The sequence below is a fragment of the Drosophila rhopaloa genome, unplaced genomic scaffold, assembly GCF_018152115.1.
Source record: "Drosophila rhopaloa isolate 14029-0021.01 unplaced genomic scaffold, ASM1815211v1 contig_3, whole genome shotgun sequence".
Lineage (NCBI taxonomy): Eukaryota > Metazoa > Arthropoda > Insecta > Diptera > Drosophilidae > Drosophila > Drosophila rhopaloa.
In genome coordinates, this window is record NW_025335123.1 from 6,766,436 (window position 1) to 6,789,683 (window position 23,248).

The window sequence follows — 23,248 nt, forward strand, 5'->3', positions numbered from 1 at the left end:
CCTGTCCACTGGTAATTGGGTCAACCGGTAAATCCAAATCAGCTGAGAGCTTATCCAAGCACAGTGGGTGCGAGAACATTGTTTGCAGACCTTAACCCTCCCTTGACTTGAAAAAAAAGATGATGACAAATGTATGAATGCTAACTTCAGACAAAACAAATAATAAGTGTTCGTTGTGCAGAGAAACATATTCCAAATATGTACGTGAAAAAAATAATAGATAGTTTTATAAATGTTAAAAATATTTTGTCCCAATTACAACATAAAACACTTTTTTAATGCAATGTTCGATTTTAAATTGTATTAATTAGATAATTATTTAGAAATTCCTTAGTGGTCTTAATCTTATGTACGCGATAAACATTCGTGTACTACGGGTAAAAGATTAAAAATTAATCAGATTTTAGGATTTTTAAGTTCATGTTGCGGTTTTAATTGAGAAACTTCTTAAGTTGTCATACTTACCATTAATACATTTTGGTGAGTATTTTCCAATTTTTAAGCAGACTCAAAAATATCTAAGACATTAAAAAAACTTCACTGCCCCTTAAACGTTGCCTTCCACTAGAGACTTGGAACTCCAACTTCTCTAGTAGTGTCAACCCACTGTGCCGCACTCTTGCCAAACTAGTTGTTGGAAAACCAGGATTGATGGAAACGGTAGATTGGGAAATTGTAGATTCCAGAACATAAAAGCGAATGAGTTACTTTAAAATTATACTCGTTCTTTATTGAATGATCTCATTATTTGTTTAATTATAATTTTATTAATTACTTTCGACATTCGTGTGTACCTAAAATCCAGATTAATGCTAAGATCCAAACGCTAGTTCCGACTCCAGAAGGTTGTCCGACAGTTGGATAACTGAAATCATGGCGCACAACTTGCCTTGGACATTGAGTGTGGGTATGATGCAAGTCGGGGAACTAACGATTCGACAGATACACTCATGCACATCCATATATATAGGTTCTTTCACTACGCAGCCCGACTCCGTGTTCGCTGACGATGTTATGCGGTATTTGATGACTTAGTCTCTAGTTTCTAGTATTATCCGATCCAAGATGAGCGTCCTCATTGACCCCCGTCATATTTGGAGTTTACTCGAGGGGGTTTCCTAAGCTACTTAGAGAAAAGCTATCCGAAGAAAGTCCACAACAGCCGTGGTTTTGGGTTGCAGGGCCTATTTTTCAATATGGACATATGGTTGATAAATGCGCTACAAAGTTGCACATACTAGTTTTGCATTCGTTCACATTTTGATGTTTTGTGTAACATATAATTTTTATAATATTATTTAAAACATTTAATTATTTTTGAATGAGTTTAAAAGCTTTTTTCGGATCTTCCTTATGCCAACTCGATTAATTGAACATCACAATAATCTTTACGATTTCAGCGACACTATTAGCTTTAAAACGAAGTGGGAATTATCTTTTCAGAGATGCTTAAAAAACTTTTGAAATGCTTTTATATAAATGTGTCGGAAAAGGGTGATCAAAATCTGCATACAAGTTGTTAAATAGTATTTATATTGCCTAAAGTTACTTAAATATTTCGGAACCCATTTGTCGATTTCGTAAAGAAAATATTTCGTGGCGGACATAGGCAACCTAAATCTATGCTTGTTTTTTTGCGAATCCATTGAATATTTATTATTGGGAATTGTGATACATCTACAGAATTTTATAAATTAATCAAAGTGATTAAAAAATCCTGAAGTATATGAAACTCGACTAAGGGTGTCTTAAATGTTTTTAAATTTTCATGTGGCATTTCCCACCATGCAACTGGACATGCAACTTTGCCTGGTGCAACGTGTGGTAATCCTCCATATTCCATATGCTTTCCACTGGCAGTGCAACTATATCTTCCGGATCGCCTCTCCAGCGAGACAAAAAAAAACTGACCTCACACATATGCTATGATCTTCTTAATCCACTGGCTTAATGTTTAAACGCTTACATACAATGGGGTACTTGTGTCCGGGCCGGAAGTGAAGGGGCGTTCGGTTGAGTGGGCGGGGTCGGGGGTCGGGGTTGTGGGCGATATGATATGATATGATGGGGGGGTGGCCGTACACCGTAACCTACACGGAAAAAAAAAGATCGCCGGATGCATCGCCTTAGACAAAGATGAACTGGGCGTGGCCGCACTTCTTCGGCGGTCCGACGGTCAGGCGGAGCCACTTGCCGCGGCACGACGGCGCCGGCAGCGCGCTCCAGCGTGTCGTGCGCCCGGCCAGCCCCTCCCCCCGGCAGTGGTAGGTGGGCGCCAGCGTGGGCGGGGGCGTGGCCGGGACAGCGCTGCGCTTGCCCGCTGTCCGGCGGCTGTGGAACGTTTGCATCTGGGACTGTCGCTGGTGGCGGTAATCGGAGCTCTCGTTGCTGTCCGTGTCCAGGGCGTTCTGCAGGTCGTCCTGCTCCTCCTGCTCCTGCTCCTCCTCCTCCTCCTCCGCCTCTGGCTCCTCGTCGCTGCCGCTGCTGTTCTCCCTCTGCTGCTGCCTCTCCTCCTCAAGGTCATCCGCCCGCTGGCCGGAGGCGGTGGTGGTGGGCGGCGGGGCGGTGCCTTGGGGTGTCCTGGCGGTGGTGGAGCTGCCGGCGGAGTCCTGGATCAACGCCTCGAGGTCACAGCGCACTGTTATGCGATCGCCTGCGGAGAGGATCAAGCATGGTAATTATTTAAAAACAAAACCAAATAGTATTTCCATAGTTGCAAAAATTAAAAAACTTAGTTTTTAGTTTTTTTTAGTTTTATTCACACACATAGAAAATTGTGAATTAGGTGAAAAAAACAAGCCAATAACATGTTAAAACACAATATACATATGCAAATACAACTATTATTTAAGTTGACAAACAAAACTATAAAGAAGCAAAGAAATTAAGTATTAGGCCAGGTTTTTGTAATATCGTATGAGAGCTCCCATTTAAATATTCCTGTTAGCGTGTAGTTTAAACTATAGGATACAATAAATAATAATAATAATAATGTCAAATAATTTTAAATGTTACAAAATTTGCTTTTAAAAAATCGACCCAGTTGTTTCACCTAAAACTTTTGCTAGTTTTCTTTGTGTATTATATTTAATTTATTTTTTGTTGATGGATTTTCGGAACAGTGTACGTACCTTCCAGCATTAGATTGTATGGCGGTAACTTGTGGCAGGCCTTGGAAGCTTTGATTACTTCGAATTCCACACAGTATCTGAAAGTAAAGTGAAAAAAAACATATAGTAAGTTTAAATTTGCAAAGGTTTCTATGTTAATCTGATTATACTCAAAAAGATTTACTATCTACCCGACTTTTCTTGAACAGCAATTAATTAAAGTTGTCTATTTTCAGAGTAATTTATAAAATTACGATGAAATTAAATTGTTTTTTTTTTTGTTATTTCAAAAGCATCTTACAACCGTCAAAGAACATGATTCGATTTTCCGCCAGACTTCAAAGCTTTGTGTGCCTGAATTTGATAAGCAATAAATATCTCCTTAATTAATTATCCATCCTCATAATTTCAATTTTCTGCCGGCGACTCGCTCGTCCGTTCACCCATTTGTTCACCGATTCATTCGTCCGTTTGGTCGTTTCACTGATTATGCATGTCCTTCGGCGACGCCTCATTAGAGTGGCAAAGGACCTGCCTGGCCATTGGGATGTTAAATATTGTAATTATTGTGATTCTGCTCAGTCAATGGGGATCCACAAGGAGCGATGGCGACGGGGAAACTTGATTTGTGCAATTGTGCGCACTGGTGACGGGAGGGGGGAGGTGGAAAAGGGGGGAATTCAGGACTTCAAAGGGACAGGAAATGCGAATTGTCTATTAAGCCTAACAATTTCCGCTTCCGTTAGGCAATAGAGCGCAAAAAAGAGCAAGAAAGCAAAACAAAAATCGAACTGCCAAGTGTGTGGTTGTGCGGTTGTGCGTGTGTGACTCGAGGGTGTCTGTGTGAGTGAGTGTGTGTGTGTGTGTCTGACAGCTGTCAAGGTGTTGACAACGGAAATTGCGTAGGAAATTTCAAAAGTGCCTGGCATTTCGGGGCATTTTTGAGTTTATCCCCGGCCGGAAAGCCGAGCCACTTAAACAAACGGGGGCGGTACAGAAAAGGGAAAAGCGCTGATGTCGCCATATCAGCTATAGATGCTGGATAGACCCAATGATTTGACGGCAAATTAGCCAGGATGCAGCGGAAATGGAAATTGACGTCGCACTCAGACCGCTAAGAAACAAAAAACAAAAACCCAGAATCCCCGGAGCCAAGCCATAAATAAAAATAATTATTATTAAAGGGGAGTCGCCGGCCGTGATTTGGAGGAGCCGGATGGCGGGGAACAGCTGACAGCTTAATTAAGTCCCGGCAAAACCGAAGGACCCTCTGCGTCCGGGCAATAAAGGTAAATTGAAAAAATTAATGTAAATAAACAGGCGCAGACGCCGCGCCGAGTAATAAAAATAAACAAGGCAATGCACAAAACTCGAGGACCAAAACATAATTAAAGACAAGCAATGTGCGGTCTTTTCCGGGGGTATTTGTCTGGCCAGGAAGCAGCAGGAGCAGCAGGAGAAGCACGAGTCCTTGGCGATCATAAAATAAAAAGCAATTGTTATGCTTGGCTTGCGGTGAGCGAAGGCATAGCCCTCATTTTTAGCGAGTTCCGAGAAGGAGGTCTAAGCCGAAATTTGTGGAAAAAGCCCACTGATTTATCACAAAATGAAACGTTGACCGCGCGGATGATGAACGGATAATAGGAAAAGAGGGGGGGAAGGGGGTCGAGGCAGTCAAGCGACCACAGATAGGGGCCAGAATTTGTAATTTATTAACTGATTACGGATTTAAATCGCACACAAATCAAAAAAGAGGCCACACAATAATTTATTTAAAATAAATTGAAAAGCTATAATCAATTTAAAGTCACACATCAAACCGAATGTTTAATGGAGCTTTAATGGACCTAAGCAAAAACAGGAAAGAATGAATTACTGTCGTCCTGTCAGCATTTAACTGGGACTCCCACTATTAATTTCACATCAACAGCTTACCGCTGTTGTTCACATTCCAGTCAGTTGAATTTCATTAAAAATTCACAATTAAGCTGTTTTGTTTTTATGTGCCATAAACTTTTTATGCAGCACTCAAACGTAAGTGGATCTAATTCATTACTACATATATATATACCTGCGTTGGGTTGAAATTCGTCAATGTTTTGGGAGCCCAATCTGCATAAGTAAAACTACATGCTAATAAGACACACAAAGTGTAAGCTTTTTTCATAAGCCCTATAGGGCTTCAATATTTGCACACGAATGTCTGCTCGACTTGGATTAACAAAATAAATATGTTTTTTTGTATGTGTGAGAATTTAAGTCCCTGAAAAATGTTGCACGCCAATTCAAAGCTAAGCCAAAAACTACAACAACATATTTTACCTGAATAAATATTCTTAATTTAATTTATTTCAAAGCTAAGCCTAGCAAACTTCCAACCCAAATTAGAAAGCCCATAAAGTGGAAGGAAAGGGTTTTAAAAGCCGCGATGAGCTCAGCTTATCCTTTGTAAGCAAAAATGTTTGTCGGCTACTTAATATTTTACGAATTGCAGGGCTGATTGACGTCAAGAATTTTATTCAAATTACCCGTAAAAGTTCAAGAGGGAAGGAGAAAAAATGAATCCGAGTACGAACAAAATTCTGCGCGTCCATTTAAAATAAACTCTCTTAAAGTAATCTAACTCGGCAGTTCAAAAAAAAACCAATTAAAAAAAAAACATTATGCACAAATACGTGTTTTATTGTCGGTCTAAACAAATTATTAGTATGCGTTTTATCAAAGCTGTGGTGTTTAGGCATTTAAAAAATTATATTCAAAGCCAATTTGTACTAATTTGCGCTATTAATGTTTTTCTCCTCAAACGTGTGGCTAAAATTATTAATAATCAATTAGTCTATATCGAAATATTGTTGAATGCCAATTAGTCAAAATTTGTTTTCGGCAAAAATAGCTAAATGGATTTAGCTAATTGCATTTTGGAAATTATGAAGAAATGTTAAGCACGCAATTTGGAACGTTCCGAAGTTCTCAATTTCCTCTTAGCTTACAAAGGACTACCGTCCTTTTTTGTATTTCCCAAAATGGCAGGACTCAAAGTCGACTTCCGTCGAATTAAGGTCACCGGCAATGGCAGCCACTGACCACAATGGATCAACTTCTGCCGGCCAGCAAATTGTGGCCAAAACATTAACATACCCCCGCCGACAATTGGCCCCTCTTTTCGGCCACCCTCTGCCCCGGAAAAGTCATTTTCTTCTCAAATATTTTGCCACTTCAAAGGCCGACAACTGTCAACAGCAACAACAAGCACGACAACAGCCTATACAGGCACTTAAAAAAGTATTTGCACTCGCTTATATGAAAGGCAAACAAAAGCGGAGACGAGATGAAGTGAGTGCCGCTCTAGCTGCGCTAAAAATAATTGCTCGACAAAGTTGGCTCACAGCTGGATGGCCACACGATGTCCCGCTGCCACGCTGCCACTGCCACGCCCCCGTCTTTCCGCCCCCCGCCCACTTTTGCCCACTTTCCATTTGCCTACCGGAAACGAAAACGAAAACGATGGCGACGCCGAGGGGCAGCAGGCGACATTGCAATGCGGACTTGGATCGACACTGGAAAAAAATGGGAAAATTCTAGCTCATATTTATTTTACATCGTGAAATTTTGAATACTAAAATTGTACCCCTGAAAATATATAAACTTTACATGTGTAAAACCTCATTGGTATTTCTATTATTCTTACATTTATATAACTTCTTACATTTTTTTAAGCAAAACTTCTTTAAAATAAACCAACTTTTATTTGACCCTCTTGTTGATTTAATTATTACACTTTTGTTAAAAGAGATTGCCTCCTAATAAAGTTAATAATAGTGTATTATATTCGAAATTTGAATTCTTTAATCCATGGAACATGCTACGGCAGTATCGTCATTGCATTTCATACAGTTGGTACAGTTTTGGTACAGTGATAAATAGTTTAAAAAGCCAGTTTAACGTTTTCTTATATTCTGCCCGTAAGTCATTAAATTTAAATTTATTGCTCCATCTCCTTTGAACGAATCAATATTGTGTCTGTTGGAATTTCTGGGACACCTCGAATGGGGCACTTTTGTCTTATTAATGATTTGAATTATTGTGGCACATTTTTTATTTTTACTTAATAGGATACTAGTGGAGCGCCGTGAAGGATATCATATCCTGCTATGATTTTTATTTGCGTGCACTCCTCGAGCAACAGGCACAAGGAGCCGGAGGCAAGGGACTTCTTGGACTCGGACTCGGACTTGGTCTTGGTATTGGTCTTCGTTTTGGTATTGGTCTTGGTTTTGGCCCGGCCAGAGAGGAAGCACTTTGCGGCGCTTGAGTGAGTCGCCTCCAAAGGGAAATGTTGAAGGGATTCCGCTGGACGTTTGTTGTCCTTGTTGGCAGCCCTATCCGTCTTCGTCTTCTTCCTCCAACCCAACCCCTCCCCCTCCCCTCCCCCCAACCCCAAATCCACTGCGGCACCCGGTCTTTCTTGCTTTTTAATGATGATTGAGCGGCAGAGGCTGCCGCAGCTCTAAAATCCTTGTTGCATACTTAGTCAATGCAAAAGCTGATTTGGTCGGGTCTCAGTAGGTGGTGGGTGGTGGGTGGCTTGTGGGTGGTGGGATGTTGAATTCCGTGGGCGTGGCTGGGGGATTACTGTGACAGTTTCGCATCGCTGGCCACCGCGAGGCAAAAGCTTTGTGCAAATAAAGCTGTCGGCATGTAGATTAGACTGAAACATGCTCGTTTACTCGGCTCCTTCGCCTTGCTCTTCCCTTTTCGACCAAATAATTGATATGGAAAGAATGTGTCGGAGGTGCAGAGGTGATTATTTCCTTTGCCATTCGCCATCCGATTAAAAATAGAAAATATGCCATAATGGCGAAGGATTAAAATGAGGATTGTGCGCTGCTTAAATGCAGGGCAGATTTAAGACCATAAAATGGATAACTTTATACATTTCTCCTTATTACATTTAGCAAGAAATCTATGAATATTTAAGAGTATGTATTAGTTATATATTATTTTTTTATTACAGATGTTTTGTTTTTGTAATAAATTTGCCTCTTACTTTAAAAACCAGACAAAGTACACTTGATTTTTTGGAATAGTAGACCAGATTTAATCAAAAATCCTCATTGAGAACCTTTTAGAGTGGCGAACGGATTGTCCTTGCCAAGGCAGCTCGTTTAAATAGCTTCCTCAATGGGAATTTTTCCATTTAACCATTTCATTTGGCCTCTTTTCGAGATGCTCAGCCTTGTCCTGGAATCTTCGGCTAACCCACCTTCAGCCGAGCCCGTTTTTTGCCGCTTGGCAGCTGCCCGCCATTAAGTGCATAATTCAATTTGTAAAGCCGCCGACTTTGAGTGCCCCTAAAAGTATGCAAAGCAGCCGCAGACGGACAAACAGAAATCCAGAAGCCCCACCAGAAACTCTGAGGAAAAGCCGCCTGCATAGATCAACGGGCATAAAGAGGGTATATGTGTATATAAAAGGGGCCTGTTGTAATGAAAATAAATTAGCAGCTTTAACGCATTTTTACGGCTTTTATTCCACTGTCAACCGTGTGCAGCGGGGAGCAGGGGTAAACAAAAACAGAATGTGCTCCCAAGAAATGGAACGGAGATTTGGGTGGAGGATTCGCGAATAAGGACGACCCCGACGCACCTGCTCTATGCAAATGAGGTGGGGAAAGAGGAGGAAAGGGGCGCCGGAATCGTAAAGTCCGTCAATTCGCAGGCTCATTGTCTTCAATTTCCAGGGGCTGGCAATCAAGTAGGCAACCTCTTTGGGAGCGGGCAATGCGGGCAGTTTAAGGCCCATTTTTCAGCTTGTTCGCAGGTATTAAACATTAATTAAAAATGTTTAAAAATTAATTAAAAATGTTTAAATATTAATTAAAAATGTTTAAACATTAATTAAAAATGTTTAAATGTGTATAAATTCCTACATTTGATTGTAAAGCGTAGTTAAAGCGTATAATAATAAACTCGGACCAAGCTCGCGTTTAAATATCAAAGCGACTCAAAGACTGAGTAAATTTTTGGTTCACGTCCTTTACATTATTAATTAATTATATAGTTATAAGGATAGTTTTTCAAAACAAAATGATATGATATGCAGAATCAAATACTTACAAAAATATATAATTTGGTATTGACTTTACAAATAATACATAACTTTTGGTTTTTTTTTCTATTATATTTAGGTAGTTAAATTGAATATATTTTGAAGAAAAACTGCTAATGTCAATATTTGATTTTGAAATCATTCCATTTACGCTTGTAAAGCAGTGAAGTAGATAATTCCGACCCGTATAAAAAAAACTTGAAAATTTCGCAATAGTTTTGTGATTTTAGTTAGTTTGAAAACGTCAAATACGTCAAAATATGATGGCTATATTTAACATTTCTGATGACTATATTCTACATTTTATCAAATATCTGAAATTCTGGCCGTATGGTTCTATGAAGTTTATTATCCAAATATGTTTTTAATGAGCTCGATTTAATTTTATATTTAAAACCAGCATTTATTACGCTTTTACAACAGTATTTATATATTCTTTAGCAGTTTAAATTGTATAGGCACAGCATGAGCTTCATTGTTATACCCTTGCAGAGGGTATTATAATTTTGGTCAAAAGTGTGCAACGCAGTGAAGGAGACATCTCCGACCCTATAAAGTATATATATTCTTGATCAGGATCACCTCCTGAGTTGATATAGCCATGTCCGTCTGTCCGTCTGTCCGTCTGTCCGTCTGTCTGTCCGTCTGTCTGTCCGTCTGTCTGTCCGTCTGTCTGTTTCTACGCGAACTAGTCTCTCAGTTTTAAAGATATCGAATTGAAACTTTGCACACACCCTTCTTTCCTTTGCACGCAGTATATAAGTCGGAACGGCCGGGATCGGACGACTATATCCTATAGCTGCCATATAAATGATTGATCGGAAATGCCATAACTCTGCTGTTTGTTAAGTTAGGAAGTTGGGACTCTCTATGGGTATTATATTTGGCCAATCAATCCGACGTACCAAATTTCATAAGGATCGGCCGACTATATCCTATAGCTGCTATATAACTGATTGATCGGAAATGCCATAACTTTGGTGTTTGTTAAGTTAGGAAGTTGGGATTTTCTATGGGTTATATATTTGGCCAATTAATCCGACCTACCAAATTTCATAAGGATCAGACGACTATATCTTATAGCTGCCATATAACTGATTGATCGGAAATGCCATAACTTTGGTGTTTGTAAAGTTAGGAAGTTGGGATTTTCTATGGGTTTTATTTTTGGCCAATCAATCCGACCTACCAAATTTCATAAGGATCGGCCGACTATATCCTATAGCTGCCATATAACTGAACGATTGGAAATGCCATAACTTTGGTGTTTTTAAAGTTAGGAAGTTGGGATTTTTTATGAGTATTAAGAATGCATCATATGAATAATTTTGGAGAATATAATTTGAAGAATATTCTGCAAGGGTATTTCAACTTCGGTTCCGCCCGAAGTTAGCTTTCCTTTCTTGTTTTTAGTAATATAGGCATAGAAATCAAAATTTAGTCGAATTGTAATAACTGCAAGGGTATATAAACTTCGGCTTGCCAAAATTTGCTTCCTTTCTTGTTTTAAAATGTTTTTAATAATGACCGAGAGCCAATAAAACCATAATATTACCGAAAGCATTTATGCTTGTCTAATTCAACTAATTAATAGCAGTAGAGTGCTAGCTGTCATTTTTTAATGTTTTCCATCGCCAGATATGCATTGACTTAATCTTTGTTTAATAGCACTTAATATAGGTTTAGAAGACTAAAGTCCACAAATGGTTTCAAATCGATAATAAATAATGTCAGTGAGAATAATAAAAACATGCCAAATAAAAGCAATTACAACTGGCAAACTGAAGACCTCTTCCAACCCCATTTGTTAGCTCTTAGTTTTCACTAAAAGTTGTTTAAATAAATATAAACAAGAAAGGAAAGCTAACTTCGGGCGGAGCCGAAGTTGATATACCCTTGCAGAATACTCTGTAAATTATATTCTTACTACTCATCAAAAATCCCAACTTCCTAACTTTAAAAACACCAAAGTTATGGCATTTCCGATCGTTCAGTTATATGGCAGCTATAAGATATAATCGGCCGATTCTCATGAAATTCGGTAGGTCAGATTGATTGGCCAAAAATAAAACCTATAGAAAATCTCAACTTCCTAACTTTACAAACACCAAAGTTATGGCATTTCCGATCGTTCAGTTATATGACAGCTATAGGATATAGTCGTCCGATCCCGGCCGTTCCGACTTATATACTGCGTGCAAAGGAAAGAAGGGTGTGTGCAAAGTTTCAATTCGATAGCTTTAAAACTGAGAGACTAGTTCGCGTAGAAACAGACAGACGGACAGACAGACGGACAGACGGACAGACGGACAGACGGACGGACGGACAGACGGACAGACGGACAGACGGACATGGCTATATCAACTCAGGAGGTGATCCTGATCAAGAATATATATACTTTATAGGGTCGGAGATGTCTCCTTCACTGCGTTGCACACTTTTGACCAAAATTATAATACCCTCTGCAAGGGTATAAAAATGAAATCCGGAGAATTATAGAGTTTTTGGTCAGCAGCTCGCCCATCTTATCGGAATGTCCAGCGTGGCCATTGGCATTTCAGGAGCAGATATCGATCCTTGGGCCGCCCACTCCCCCACTTTTCAATGGGCCAAGAGGGGGGGTGGAAAATCAGGGACGTGGGTGGAAAGTCCATCCCTGGTTAGCTGGCGTTTTCCTCGGACGCTTTGTTTGCTCGCGTCTGCCGGCAAATTTATGCGGTCCAGGCTAATCCTCGTGGGGATTTGAGCTTAAAACGTTTTATTGTTGCCCCACGTAGGCGCAGACAGGGGGCGTGGTCGTCGGCGGGGGCGTGGCACACAAGGCTGTCGACTGCAGATTTCCCAGTTGCCTTGTAAATTTATCGCATTAAAAAAAGTGTGAATTTTCAACAACGTTGTTGGCGGCCCTCTCCTTTGTCTCCAACATCCCCCCTCCCCGCCTTTTAATTTCTTTCTGCCCCTCTTCAGCCGCCTTTCAGTCCGCCCACTTCAGTCCGCCCACTTCACCTTGCAGTCGCCGCTTGACACTGTCATTATGTAAATTAAATTGTGGCGAATTATTGTTTTTATTCTTACTTTCGGCTGGCCCATCCTTGGCTTGAGTTCGTTTTTGTTTTCCCCCATCATTGCCGTAATTTATGTATATGTTTATTTATTTTCCTCCACTTTCATCTGCTGGCTGTCGCCGCTTTCGTTGTTCGAGTGTATAATTCATAATTTGGGGTTTTCTTCCTGTTGCCGCCTCTCTCATATCGCTGACAAAGCAATAAAAGTTTTCCCAGCAAGTTAACAAATCACCGGGGAGGCTGGGGAAGGGGCGTGGCACCGCCCCGGTGGGCGGAGGTGGAAATCGGAGGAGACTTTGTCAGGGTAGCCATTAAACTTGGCCAATATCTGTTGTTCTTATGCCCAATGTATTTTTACAAATTTGGAATTTCTTCAATAGCTTTTGTATAAGTCTAGAAAACATTAATATTTTGTGTCCGAAGGACTCTTTTACATTTTGTAATGTATATCTTTTAACAAAATTGTGAATTTAATTTTAAGCAAATATACTTTGCAATTATATAATACTACACAGTCTGAATAACTTTATGTGCTGGATACACAAAATAACAAATTTTATTTTTGGTAAGAAAATCCCCTCTCACCTTGCCAATCGTAGAAGTGGCTCTGCAATCATAATCCCTCTTAGTGTGTGAGTACACAGTCCCTAAATAAGACATAACTTCCTGCCAGTCATTCCTTATACTGTCATATTTACCGACTTAGTTATGGAATCGACTTAGCGCCAGGACTCGGTTCAAGCTGATGGAAACTGCCATCGATCCATTTCAATTAGCAGCAACAGTTTAAGTAAACCCCCTCCCCGCCGGCGGCTTAGTGTCTACTGCCAACTGGCATCGATTGCGTCTTCGCTTCGGACTCGCCTGTTAATTAAGGCCCAGAGTAATAGACACACATGCAGATGTTTGTCCAGGCGAAGGGGGAGTGGCACCCACACGGAGGAAAACTTCAGCCTGATCCTTTAACTTGGCTGACTACCAAAGTATCTGCCTCGGGAATATCTTCTTAAGGCTACTATGTATGCATAAAATTTCTTTCTCGTTAATTACGCTAGGTTAAGCTCAGAAGGCACTGAACAGATTCCATTGAATAAAATATAATTTAAAAAAAAAAAAAGGGAATATCTTTGAAGGAACGGAAATAATAACTAAAAGATTGAAATCAGCGACAGATATGAGTCCGAAATTATATTTCCCATCTGTTTAATTTGAAATGTTGACTTTACGATTATAAAATTAACAATTTCGAACGCTTTATGACAACCAAATAATCATTAATATGTGAAGTACCTATTATTGAAGCCATAAATATCAATAACAATGAAAAATGTATATATTTAATTTAATGTAATTATTTTTGGGTACTTTGAATCGATTCAAGCACTTCCTTTTTAATTTACGACAGTACAATAATAATAATAATAATAATAATCCATTTACTGACACTGCAATATATTTCTCTTTGTGATCATAGAATTTTGAAATTTAAAGCGTTACGCCAACCAAGAAGTGAAAGAAAAACCCAAAAGGAAACTGAAATCAAAACGGTAAACAATAAAATGCGGATTTAATTTAATTTTATTTTTGGGTCCCCTGCCGAGTGGCGAAGGGGGGCGGGGGAAATAACATTAACAATAAACGACTTTTGATGGGCCAAAGAAACACTTGTCTGGAGCGGGGGCGGTGGCGGGGGCGTGGCACATCAGAAAAGCTGACCTCTCGTGAAGGAAATGCGTTTCGGCCAGGATTCGGCACGTGATTGATGTGCGCCTATTGTGGCATCCATAATGGGCCAGCGAAAGATGTTCGACAGATTTTCTGCTACCCCATGCTAGGTGAAACACTTCGGGTATATCGGGCTCAATACAGCCACCGAAAATATCAAAATTTATTTGTTTTTAAGCAGGGTGTCCGCAAGCCATGTCCCGGAATTAAACACATAAATCTTAGGACTGACAACGCACAGAAAAAAGCAAAGACAGAGTCAACTCTGAATCCACAATGGGCTAGAAAACTAGAAAAAGAGGGTGTCAAAAAGTCAGAAAAAGCCAGAAAAAGCGGGCATTAGAGGGCCACAAGGAGAAGGACTTTCCATTGTCTCGCTTTGTTTGTTTTCTCGGCTCGTGCTTTGCCATCGCCTGGCCACACCACAAACAGGACATCAAGGACACTTAAGGACATGTCCCAGACACTTGGACAACCTGGCCAAGCAAATCATAAAAATCAAAGGGGGCAAACAAACAGCACAAAAAATGCCAAGAAATAACGAAGAAGTCGAAAGAATTAACAACGCGTCAAATCAGGGCAAGCTTAGAACAGTTTAATGCCAGCCCCCCTTTTATGATGGACTTTTATTGCCTGCGTTTATGTTTTCCATCCATTTCCCCCGCTTTCCCATGTTTTCCGTCGGGACATGAAATTATTTTGCATGTCGCGCGCCATAAAAACTCAACGGCTAGCAAATTTGGGATAAACCTTCCAGTCGCCCGTCGTAATGTCCGGGCTTAAAGGCGTGGGGAAAAGCTATAAGTTTTCCCATAAAAAGAAAAGCCAAGCCAGAGCCATCTGTAACCGAAATGAGGCGACTTGCCGGCAAAGTTCCGATATTTGGTTCTAGGGTGGAGGCGATCTTTTGGCCAAGCAATTTAATTCAAGAGGGTATGCATTTTCTTTTTGGCAGAATTGCCAAGATTTTTTGAATATTTTATAAAGTCGCTTAAAGATTTTAATCTGTCTATAAACAGCAACCCATTATTTTGTTTTAAAAGAAAAGACAACTTCATTAAGTTAGTTTGCTGCTGTTAGACTGATATCAAAAACTTTTTAAGATTGTTTTTTAAGTGTAAAGATTTTTAGATAACATGTTGACTATTCAACTATTTTAGCTTCCGACGTAAGCAAGAATAATCCCGTTTTGTCTATGGCATAATACTTAACTATTTATTTTTAATTGACAGTTTTTCTGTTTAAATAAACAAAATCCCATTTAATGATTATATACTGTGTTTCGCTACTTTCAAAAAAAAAATATGACAGATTACAAAGAAAACTGACTTCTAAAGTTCGTTTTTAAACCTTTTAATAACTAAAACATACCTCTTTAAACAAAATTAGTAAAAATTTAAAAGAAGCATTTTATTTTCAAAAAGATTTCAACATTATTTTTGCATGAAAATGTTTTAATAGTTTTCTCTGTTCAGCAACAGCTAATACCTTCTCCACATTAGTTCCCATCAGCTAAAGTCTCTAAATAACGTACCACATGGCGGATACTTACTCTTGATCATGGTTGTGCTTGTAGGAGTCGCGGTAGCGCGTGCGCAGATTGCGCCGGATGTCGCTACTGTCGTTGACGTGGTGGTTGTGCGAAAGTGCAGCTGGCAGGAGCAGGGCCATTTCTGAAAGAAAGCAAAGAGGAAAATGCAGCGTTATTTTTGGGAATTCTTGAGTCATTCGCGGGAAATCAATTTCCACGACTGAAATCCCCTTGTGTGCGTTTCAGAAGGCACGCATTGCCGCCATAATTCAATCGCTACTCACACCCCCAAATACATACACTCTGCGAAAGCGGAAGTACTATGTATGCGTGCCGGAGCGCCTGGGGCAGCACTACGTTTTCCGTATCCGTCTCCGTCTCCGTCGCCACATTGTTGTTTGCCCTGTCAGTTGCCCTTTTCCATTTCCCGCCTTTTTTCCCGCGCGGAATCAAAACATGCCATTAGCAGGCGACCAAATAAAAAAGGCAAACAAACAGCATGTGCTGGATCCACCCACCCCTCCCCTTGCCATTCAACATCATCCAGCCGCAGATTGCATAGAAATGCGAACCGTTCCCGTTCCCCACCCACAATCCTCCTCCTGTCACGAAGCCAGCGACAACACGTGAGGCACCGCCACCGCCAACACCAAAGCCAACACCAACACCTTGGATGAACCGACGTGCCGCGGGTGCAAAAGCGCGCCACATGCCTCACACAGTCGAAAAAATCGGGAGTCCGAAAGGCATTAAGATTTAGAACTTTCCCAAGCTAGATTTTCTTTATTCCTTGCTGATAGACCCATTAATAGATGGGTCTTTTGGTATTCCAACTTCTCGAATTTGGGCCATTTATATTTATCATTTAAGTTGAGTGCTTTAGAGGATATGAATACTTCTTAAATAAATTAAATTTAATTATCAGAAGTGAACTCGAATTAGTATTAGAATGCTAATTTAGTTTCTGAGATTATAAAATCTACGGTTAGAATTTAATTTTTCCAAAAGTAAGTGTGTTTTAAAGAAATTTTCAATGATATGGTTTATAATTGCGGTTGGCTAGAAAAGTTAAAAAAAAGTTAGCTTTACTTTGGCCAAAAGAACTCGCGTTTGTTTCGTTGAATTCACTTATCAATAACTATGTGTCTTTAGCGAATCAATAATTGACAGATATGAAGCCCAAAGGGGCTATTAATTCATAACAATATTTATTCAAAAATATAAGACATTACCCATTTAAATATCAATTGTTTTTAAAGCCAAATACATCAAGTTACATTTGCGTTCTGTATGGCCCTTGATATAATCCTCTTATGATTTTCGCTCTGTGTTTTGCTCTTATGCTCTCCTTTGATTCGCTACTGTGTTTACCCGATATAATGTACGTGTGTGATTCGTTTGCTGTTCGCTGTTTGCTGTTTGCGCAGCGACTCGCGAACACTCAAAGGTCTTCACCGGAATCGAGGAAGGGGTGCTGGAGCTCCTGGGCGATGGTGATGTGGTGATGGCGGAGAATCCATTGCTTTGGCTGTCAGTGGCGTATCGCATCGGGTGAGGAGGGGGCGAGTGCTCATTCAGTTCAGTTTCAGTCGTTTGTAGTCGATATTAGGAGTCGGTAAATCCTCTATTCTAAATTATTGTAGTCGTATCGGCAAATGCCCAGATAAATCGCCCTCTGGATCTTATTGACACACTAGCAACCACCGACGGTCCACCATTGATTAGCGAGCTTGATTTCCGAGGTCCAGCTTGATTTCCGCGGAACATTTCAACCAGAAGGATACGCGGAATAACAAGGGGGAGTGGGAGGAATCATGTCGAGAGATCTGCCCTACGTCCAGTTCGGAGATCGCGGCGACGGCCTTCAGATGCACGGAAATGGGAATGGTGACGGAGGTGCCAATGGGAACGGAAATGGACACATCCATTCGCTGGAGAGACGCCACCGGTTCCCGGATCGAGTGAGAGAGCAGGAGCGAAGCCGCGAGCGCAGCCGAGAGCGGAGTCCGGAGAGGATCAGGCTTCCGGACGGAGACGAGCACTCCGAACGCCTGGCGGCCGCGGCCAAGAATGCCATTCCGGCAGTCCTTCGACTTGTCAAGGAACTCCAGGTATGGATTAAACACTACTACAAAAATATTTGATAAGTATGTCAGTGTATTCGAGCATTTTCACTTGACCAAATATCGATTCGATTGACGAAATTCAATTGTCTTTTAAATACGCCATTAAAAAACATTGTTTTTGGTTAATTGAAAATATCACTTTAAAATTAATGAAAAACTTTGCGTTTTATAAAAGGTATCCTTAAGGTACATGCATATTTACTGAATAGTGGAATATATGACCAAATCAGAGGATATTATCGAAACCTCGAATTTTATGTGACTTTGCATTTTTACTTAGACGTAACAGTTGGCTATTTTGATCCTTAAAAATCTTACCATTATAATTAAATTATTTAAAATTATTAAATTATTATTTACAATTTTGTATTTATATTTTAATAGGAAGGACTTTAAGCTACACGATACACAAATAAATAAAGAATCCAACGCGCTATTTATTTTTTTAATTTTGAAACAAATAGTTTAAAGTATTAATCTTTTTGACGTTAAAATATAATGTCTACTTGGATAATGTGTGTGTAAAATATATCGAAAATGTCTGAACATGTGAAGGATATGTTTAATCAGAATGGTTTTCTAACCACTCGGCACGTATACGTAATATCATACAATCCGATATCTGTACTGCAGATTCTTGATAAATGTATTTAGTTTTATAGTTCAGTCATTTCAACCTATTGATATTATCTTCACCGCACTCCCAGGTAATGGAGACCGATCCGCCGGAGAACACTTGGGCGCGGCCCAAGTCGCTGAGCAACCTGCTCAAGTGGCGGGCCAAGATCCGCGGACCCGAGGGCAGTCCCTACGAGGGCGGGATCTTCGAGCTGGCCCTCCGCTTCCCGGAGGCCTATCCGTTCGAGGCGCCCATCGTGCGCTTCACCACCCCCCTCTACCACTGCAACGTGAACGGACTGGGCTACATCTGCGTGGACGTCCTGGACGAGAAGCTCTGCTGGTCGCCGGGCCTCACGGTGGACAAGCTGCTGCTGTCGCTGTCGGCGCTCCTCAACGACGCCGATCCGCTGACCGCCTTCAACGCCGAGGCCGCCGGACTGTTCCTGCAGGACCGCGAGCGGTACGACCGGATCGCCCGCTCCTGGACCGAGCGGCATGCCATGGACGTGCCGTGGGATTGAGATCCGGCGTCCGGTGGCCTGGAGCCGGAACAGCTTTGGACAAGGTTGCGATTGTGATGCAGATAGCATTTTGGAATAAACATGATGGTGGTGTCCTCTGTTCAAATTCGCCCGCCGAGGGTCTCTTCTTCCAGGGCTGGTCCATATGCGTTGCATAATTTTAGGCGCCGCCGCAACTTATGCAAATTTAACGAGCCAAGTGCTAAGCGCTGTGGGGGGGGGTCTATGGTTGCCCCACACTCACACCCATTTGCATAATCAAATGCCATATTGTTGAACCCCCAGCCAAGGTCCTTCCGCTCAGCCTTCGCCTTGGGCATATTCACTTGAGGTGAAACTTTGACTTCCTGCGTTAAACTGGAAAACTTGAGGGATTTTGCATAAGCCGAGAATTTCTAGGCTGAACACCAGATGCTGCTGCATTTGATCGGATCAATAGTTATTTTTAGTTAAGCCCAAATCTGTTTCGTTCGATTTCTGATGCACAAATGTATACAAAGTGATTTGTAGCTTTTGAAAACCATCATTGCCGAATGTGCAAGTATTGATGCAGGAGCTTACTAGTAGGCCAAAGTGTACCAGTTGGGAAATAAAAATACAAGAAACAGGCTTAAATAAATTAGAAATAATGTTTGCAATTTTGGAAGTTCCTTGGGGAACAAATTTAAGTAAACTGAAAAGCATTTAATGAAATTGGTAAAGCGATACCATCTCCATCCAAGATGGATATGTATTTAAGGACATGCATTCTTCTGGTAAAGTAAGTTTCTACGGCACTTTTTAAGCAGGGATCTTCCGCAGAGTATCATCTTGGCGTTAAAATCAATTGTTCCTTATGGAAATTTCGTATAAGTACTCATTTTCGATTAAATAGTAGGGAATATACAAACACACAATAACAACCTTTGTCGAAAATTTGAAAATTTCTGTTCTATACGCAAGTGTCTTATGGAAAAATATGTTGTACATTTTACTTTTCACGGCATCTAAATTATGCGGCCTTGTCTAAACAGACTTTAAGTCAAGTGTCAACAGAAAAACAATTTCATATTAAAATCCATTTCTATAAAATATGTAAGAGTTTGCTGATGTATTGTTGGCAACATATTAATACCGCACTCGGTTAAAAATTAGAACAAAACAATTCGATACTGTATATAAATTCAATGGAAATCTCCGCATGGCACCAAATAGATGGGTCGAAGTGGGTACTTCTTCATGCATTTATGAAAAGGAAAGGGTATTTTGGGGTCTGCGCCTGATTAGCTTCCGCCCAACACTTCATCGTTCATCGCCGACGATTACCAAGTAGTCGAGGTGACATCCACACTCACAGCCGCAAGTTAATTGGAATTTAGCACATGGCAACTGTGTGTGTGTGAGCGGGCGTGTGTGTGTGTGTGGGTGGGTGTTAAGCAATTATTTTTATAACGTTAATGAGCACGGCGCATTATTTTGGATGGGAATGGGGGGGGGGCCTCGAATTTCGTGGCTTTCGCTTTTGGGGTGCAGAAGGCCACCGCAAAGGCCAAAAGTACGTGCACGTGTGGCAAATGTCGCACAACAAAACCGGAAAAAAACCGAAAAACGCAGAAAAAATCCGAGCAGCCAACCGAAAAGTCCCGAAAATTGTGTGCAACTTGAGCTTGGGTTTGTGAATTATGTAGATAGCAATTACCGCAGAGTTTTTTTCTTCAAAGGGGGACTGATCTTGCATATTTTATGGTTTCACGGAAGAGGACTGCTTTCTTCCATCACCATTTCTTGGCTCTTGTTTTACCTGTCTTTACCTTTCACCTGTTTGTCTTCTGGCCACGCCCCCCACGCCCTTGCTTACCTTAATTATTGCCAATGTGCGTGTATCCTCCCTCCATTCACCACACACACACAAACACACACACACGGAGCAGCTTGTTTGTTAGCAATTAAGTTGGAATTAGAAAATTTTTAATAGCATACTTAGGGGCGCACCGCACTGACAAATTCCACTTCCGTTTCCTTTGAGCCGGCTACAAATTGAATTTGACTTGACTAGAGTTACACAAAGGTATGTGAATATGAAGTGGAACTGCTCACAGGAAGTTACGCCAGAAACTGAACGTTCACTTTGGCAAGGTAATCACAGAAAGTTAAGCTTTAAATAAAAATTACTTCAAAATGAAGATGTTTTTCTTAAATATATTTTCAGATTTGAATTTGTGCAATTATTTAAAATGGGATTAAATAGTTAATACCATATTTAGTCCCATTTTTACATTAATCAAATAGATGTATGTAAGATCAACTTTATAGAACATCCATCGAAATTCAAGCTAAAAGTATTTTCAAGTAACCGTATCAGATATCGATAATTGTGGAATTTCTTGAGCCTGCAAAAAACAAAGTCCCACAAGAGTTCGAAATGCCTGCAAAGGTAACGAAACCTTTGATTTTTATGTGTTTAAAACGACGCTTTAAGTGCCCTGTAATTGCAAATAGAAACACAAGACCATTCCACGTCTTTATCCGCATCCGTATTTGTTTCTCTTTCGCAAGTCCTGCGGCAGTTGTCTGTCGGCTATTTGCACCACAAACACACCCTCCCCTTCCGCCCACCGCCCACACACACGACGGCGGGGGCGTGGCCGGCGGGGGAGAGGGAAGTGCTAAAAACAATAAACAGCTTAAGCGCATTATGAGCGTTAAACACACACATTCACCCACGGACACGCCCACAGCCGGTCAGACACACACGAAGCCAAGCAAACGCCTTAATTAACATTTCCTCGCAGGATCCCAAAAGCCCAGGACACCGCAAATGTATCTGTGTGCAAGGATATACATAATTGCAGACCAATTATGAAACAGGTGGAAATGTAATGGCAGGGGTTATCCTGTCGACTCCGTTTTTGATTTCGCATTTAACAAATTCCTGCAATGACAATTTGCCTTTAATTTGTATGGATTTTAACTACACATTTTTGAAATCCCTCACAAACACCATATTGTTCGAGCAAATTGAGATATGCATTGGGAATTCATTTTTCACCCCTTTTCAAATCAGAAAAAAAAAACCAACGGCATTTAATTTTCCCACCGATATTATTATAAAGTTATTTTTAATAATAATCTTTTCATTTGAAACAAAATATAATCGGCTACTAATACTAGTTACAATGCTATGGTCCGCGGTACTGCGATTCCACACAAACTTTTATCAAATTTCTTCAATTAATTTCAAATCCACGTGCGCACTGATTATAATTGTAATTAAATATGTAAAAGCGATTTAGCTGTAAAACAAAATCAAATTTAATGAACAGCTAAATTTGCTAAAATTGTTACCCGAAAATTCGGTGGGAAAGTTAGCCTCTTCCGCTTCAATGTGCCAATCTAAAGTGCTGATAATAATGTTGGCATTAGGTTTTGTTTTTATTTCCCATTTAAAATTTCAGCAAAATATTATACACACATTATACATTTTGGGGGAATAAGCTGTGGCAGCAGAACCAGTAACATATATTGCGCTAATCAAATCCCTTCAGACTGTTGGTTATGTAAATATTAATAATTGATTATAATCATAATAATGTAAATGTACAAATAAGGGCTACTGTTGGTCAAAATCAGCACTCAAATGTAAATTTTGAACCAGTGAGTAATATATGGACATGGGTACTTGTTTATACTTTCAATCGTTATTCCATTTTTAAATTGTATATTTAACTAATACAAATATAAATTATTTTATTGATTCTTAATTTTAAATCTATTAGATAAGCTCGAATGTGGCAATAGAAAAATATCGAAAGAAGAAAACTTTATTTTCTCGGTATATGGCCTAAGAAGAGCGAATGCAAATTGGCATAATTTTCCGCCTTCTCCTAGACTTTCCACTTTCCCTCAGTTGAATGTCTTCCAGGTGTCCGACGGGCCAACTTCAAAGTGGGTGGGAAAGTGGTCTGCCCAGTGTCCAACAATGTTGCCTTTCGCTCCAATTAATAATAACTTTTTCCCCCGTTACTTGCACCAATCGGGGGCATTCATCTATGCAGTTGGCAGATCCATTCTACTGGCTCTGCATGCTGCTAAATAATATTTTAATGGCAGCAATCAAAGTTTTAATTAAACGCTTAAAGAGTTGTGCGGTGCACACATGTGCCGAGCACAAAAAATTGGCAACCGGAAGGCAAAACTAACTCCAAGCCGGAGTGGGTGGCGAAGTGGGTGGCAATGTGGGTGGCAAAGTGGGTGGCAAAGTGGGCGCATGGGAGGGCACGTGCAAGGCTAATGGAGCGCAGGCGACCCAAAACATAAACAAAAACTTTTGCAGCGATATTTTAATAGTTTTCCCCTTCCCAACCCTTGCCACTCCCACTCCCACTCCCACCCCCCGCCTTCCCCCCTCGTCAGTGCTTTTAAGCCGGCGGTGACACTTAGCCAAATATAATATGGCTTTTAT

The 23,248-nt window shown here is 40.5% G+C and overlaps 2 protein-coding genes across 2 annotated transcripts in view; one reads left to right on the top strand and one right to left on the bottom strand.

Moving 5' to 3' along the window:
- Positions 1-704: 704 nt before the first annotated feature.
- Positions 705-23,248, bottom strand: part of LOC108044250 (cyclin-dependent kinase 11B) — a 94,543-nt gene continuing 71,999 nt past the window's right edge. Inside the window, exons 4-6 of the mRNA XM_017123185.2 lie at positions 15,561-15,681; positions 3,132-3,208; positions 705-2,653 (exon numbers count right to left, since the gene is read on the bottom strand). Coding sequence (XP_016978674.1) covers positions 2,127-2,653; positions 3,132-3,208; positions 15,561-15,681 — 725 coding nt within the window. The 3' untranslated portion in view covers positions 705-2,126. The remainder of the gene's footprint in view (positions 2,654-3,131; positions 3,209-15,560; positions 15,682-23,248) is intronic.
- Positions 16,863-18,913, top strand: LOC108044251 (ubiquitin-conjugating enzyme E2 2-like). The gene is made up of 2 exons (XM_017123187.1): positions 16,863-17,650; positions 18,373-18,913. The coding sequence occupies exons 1-2, from the start codon at positions 17,354-17,356 to the stop codon at positions 18,805-18,807; spliced, it is 732 nt and encodes a 243-aa protein (XP_016978676.1). The 5' UTR covers positions 16,863-17,353; the 3' UTR covers positions 18,808-18,913.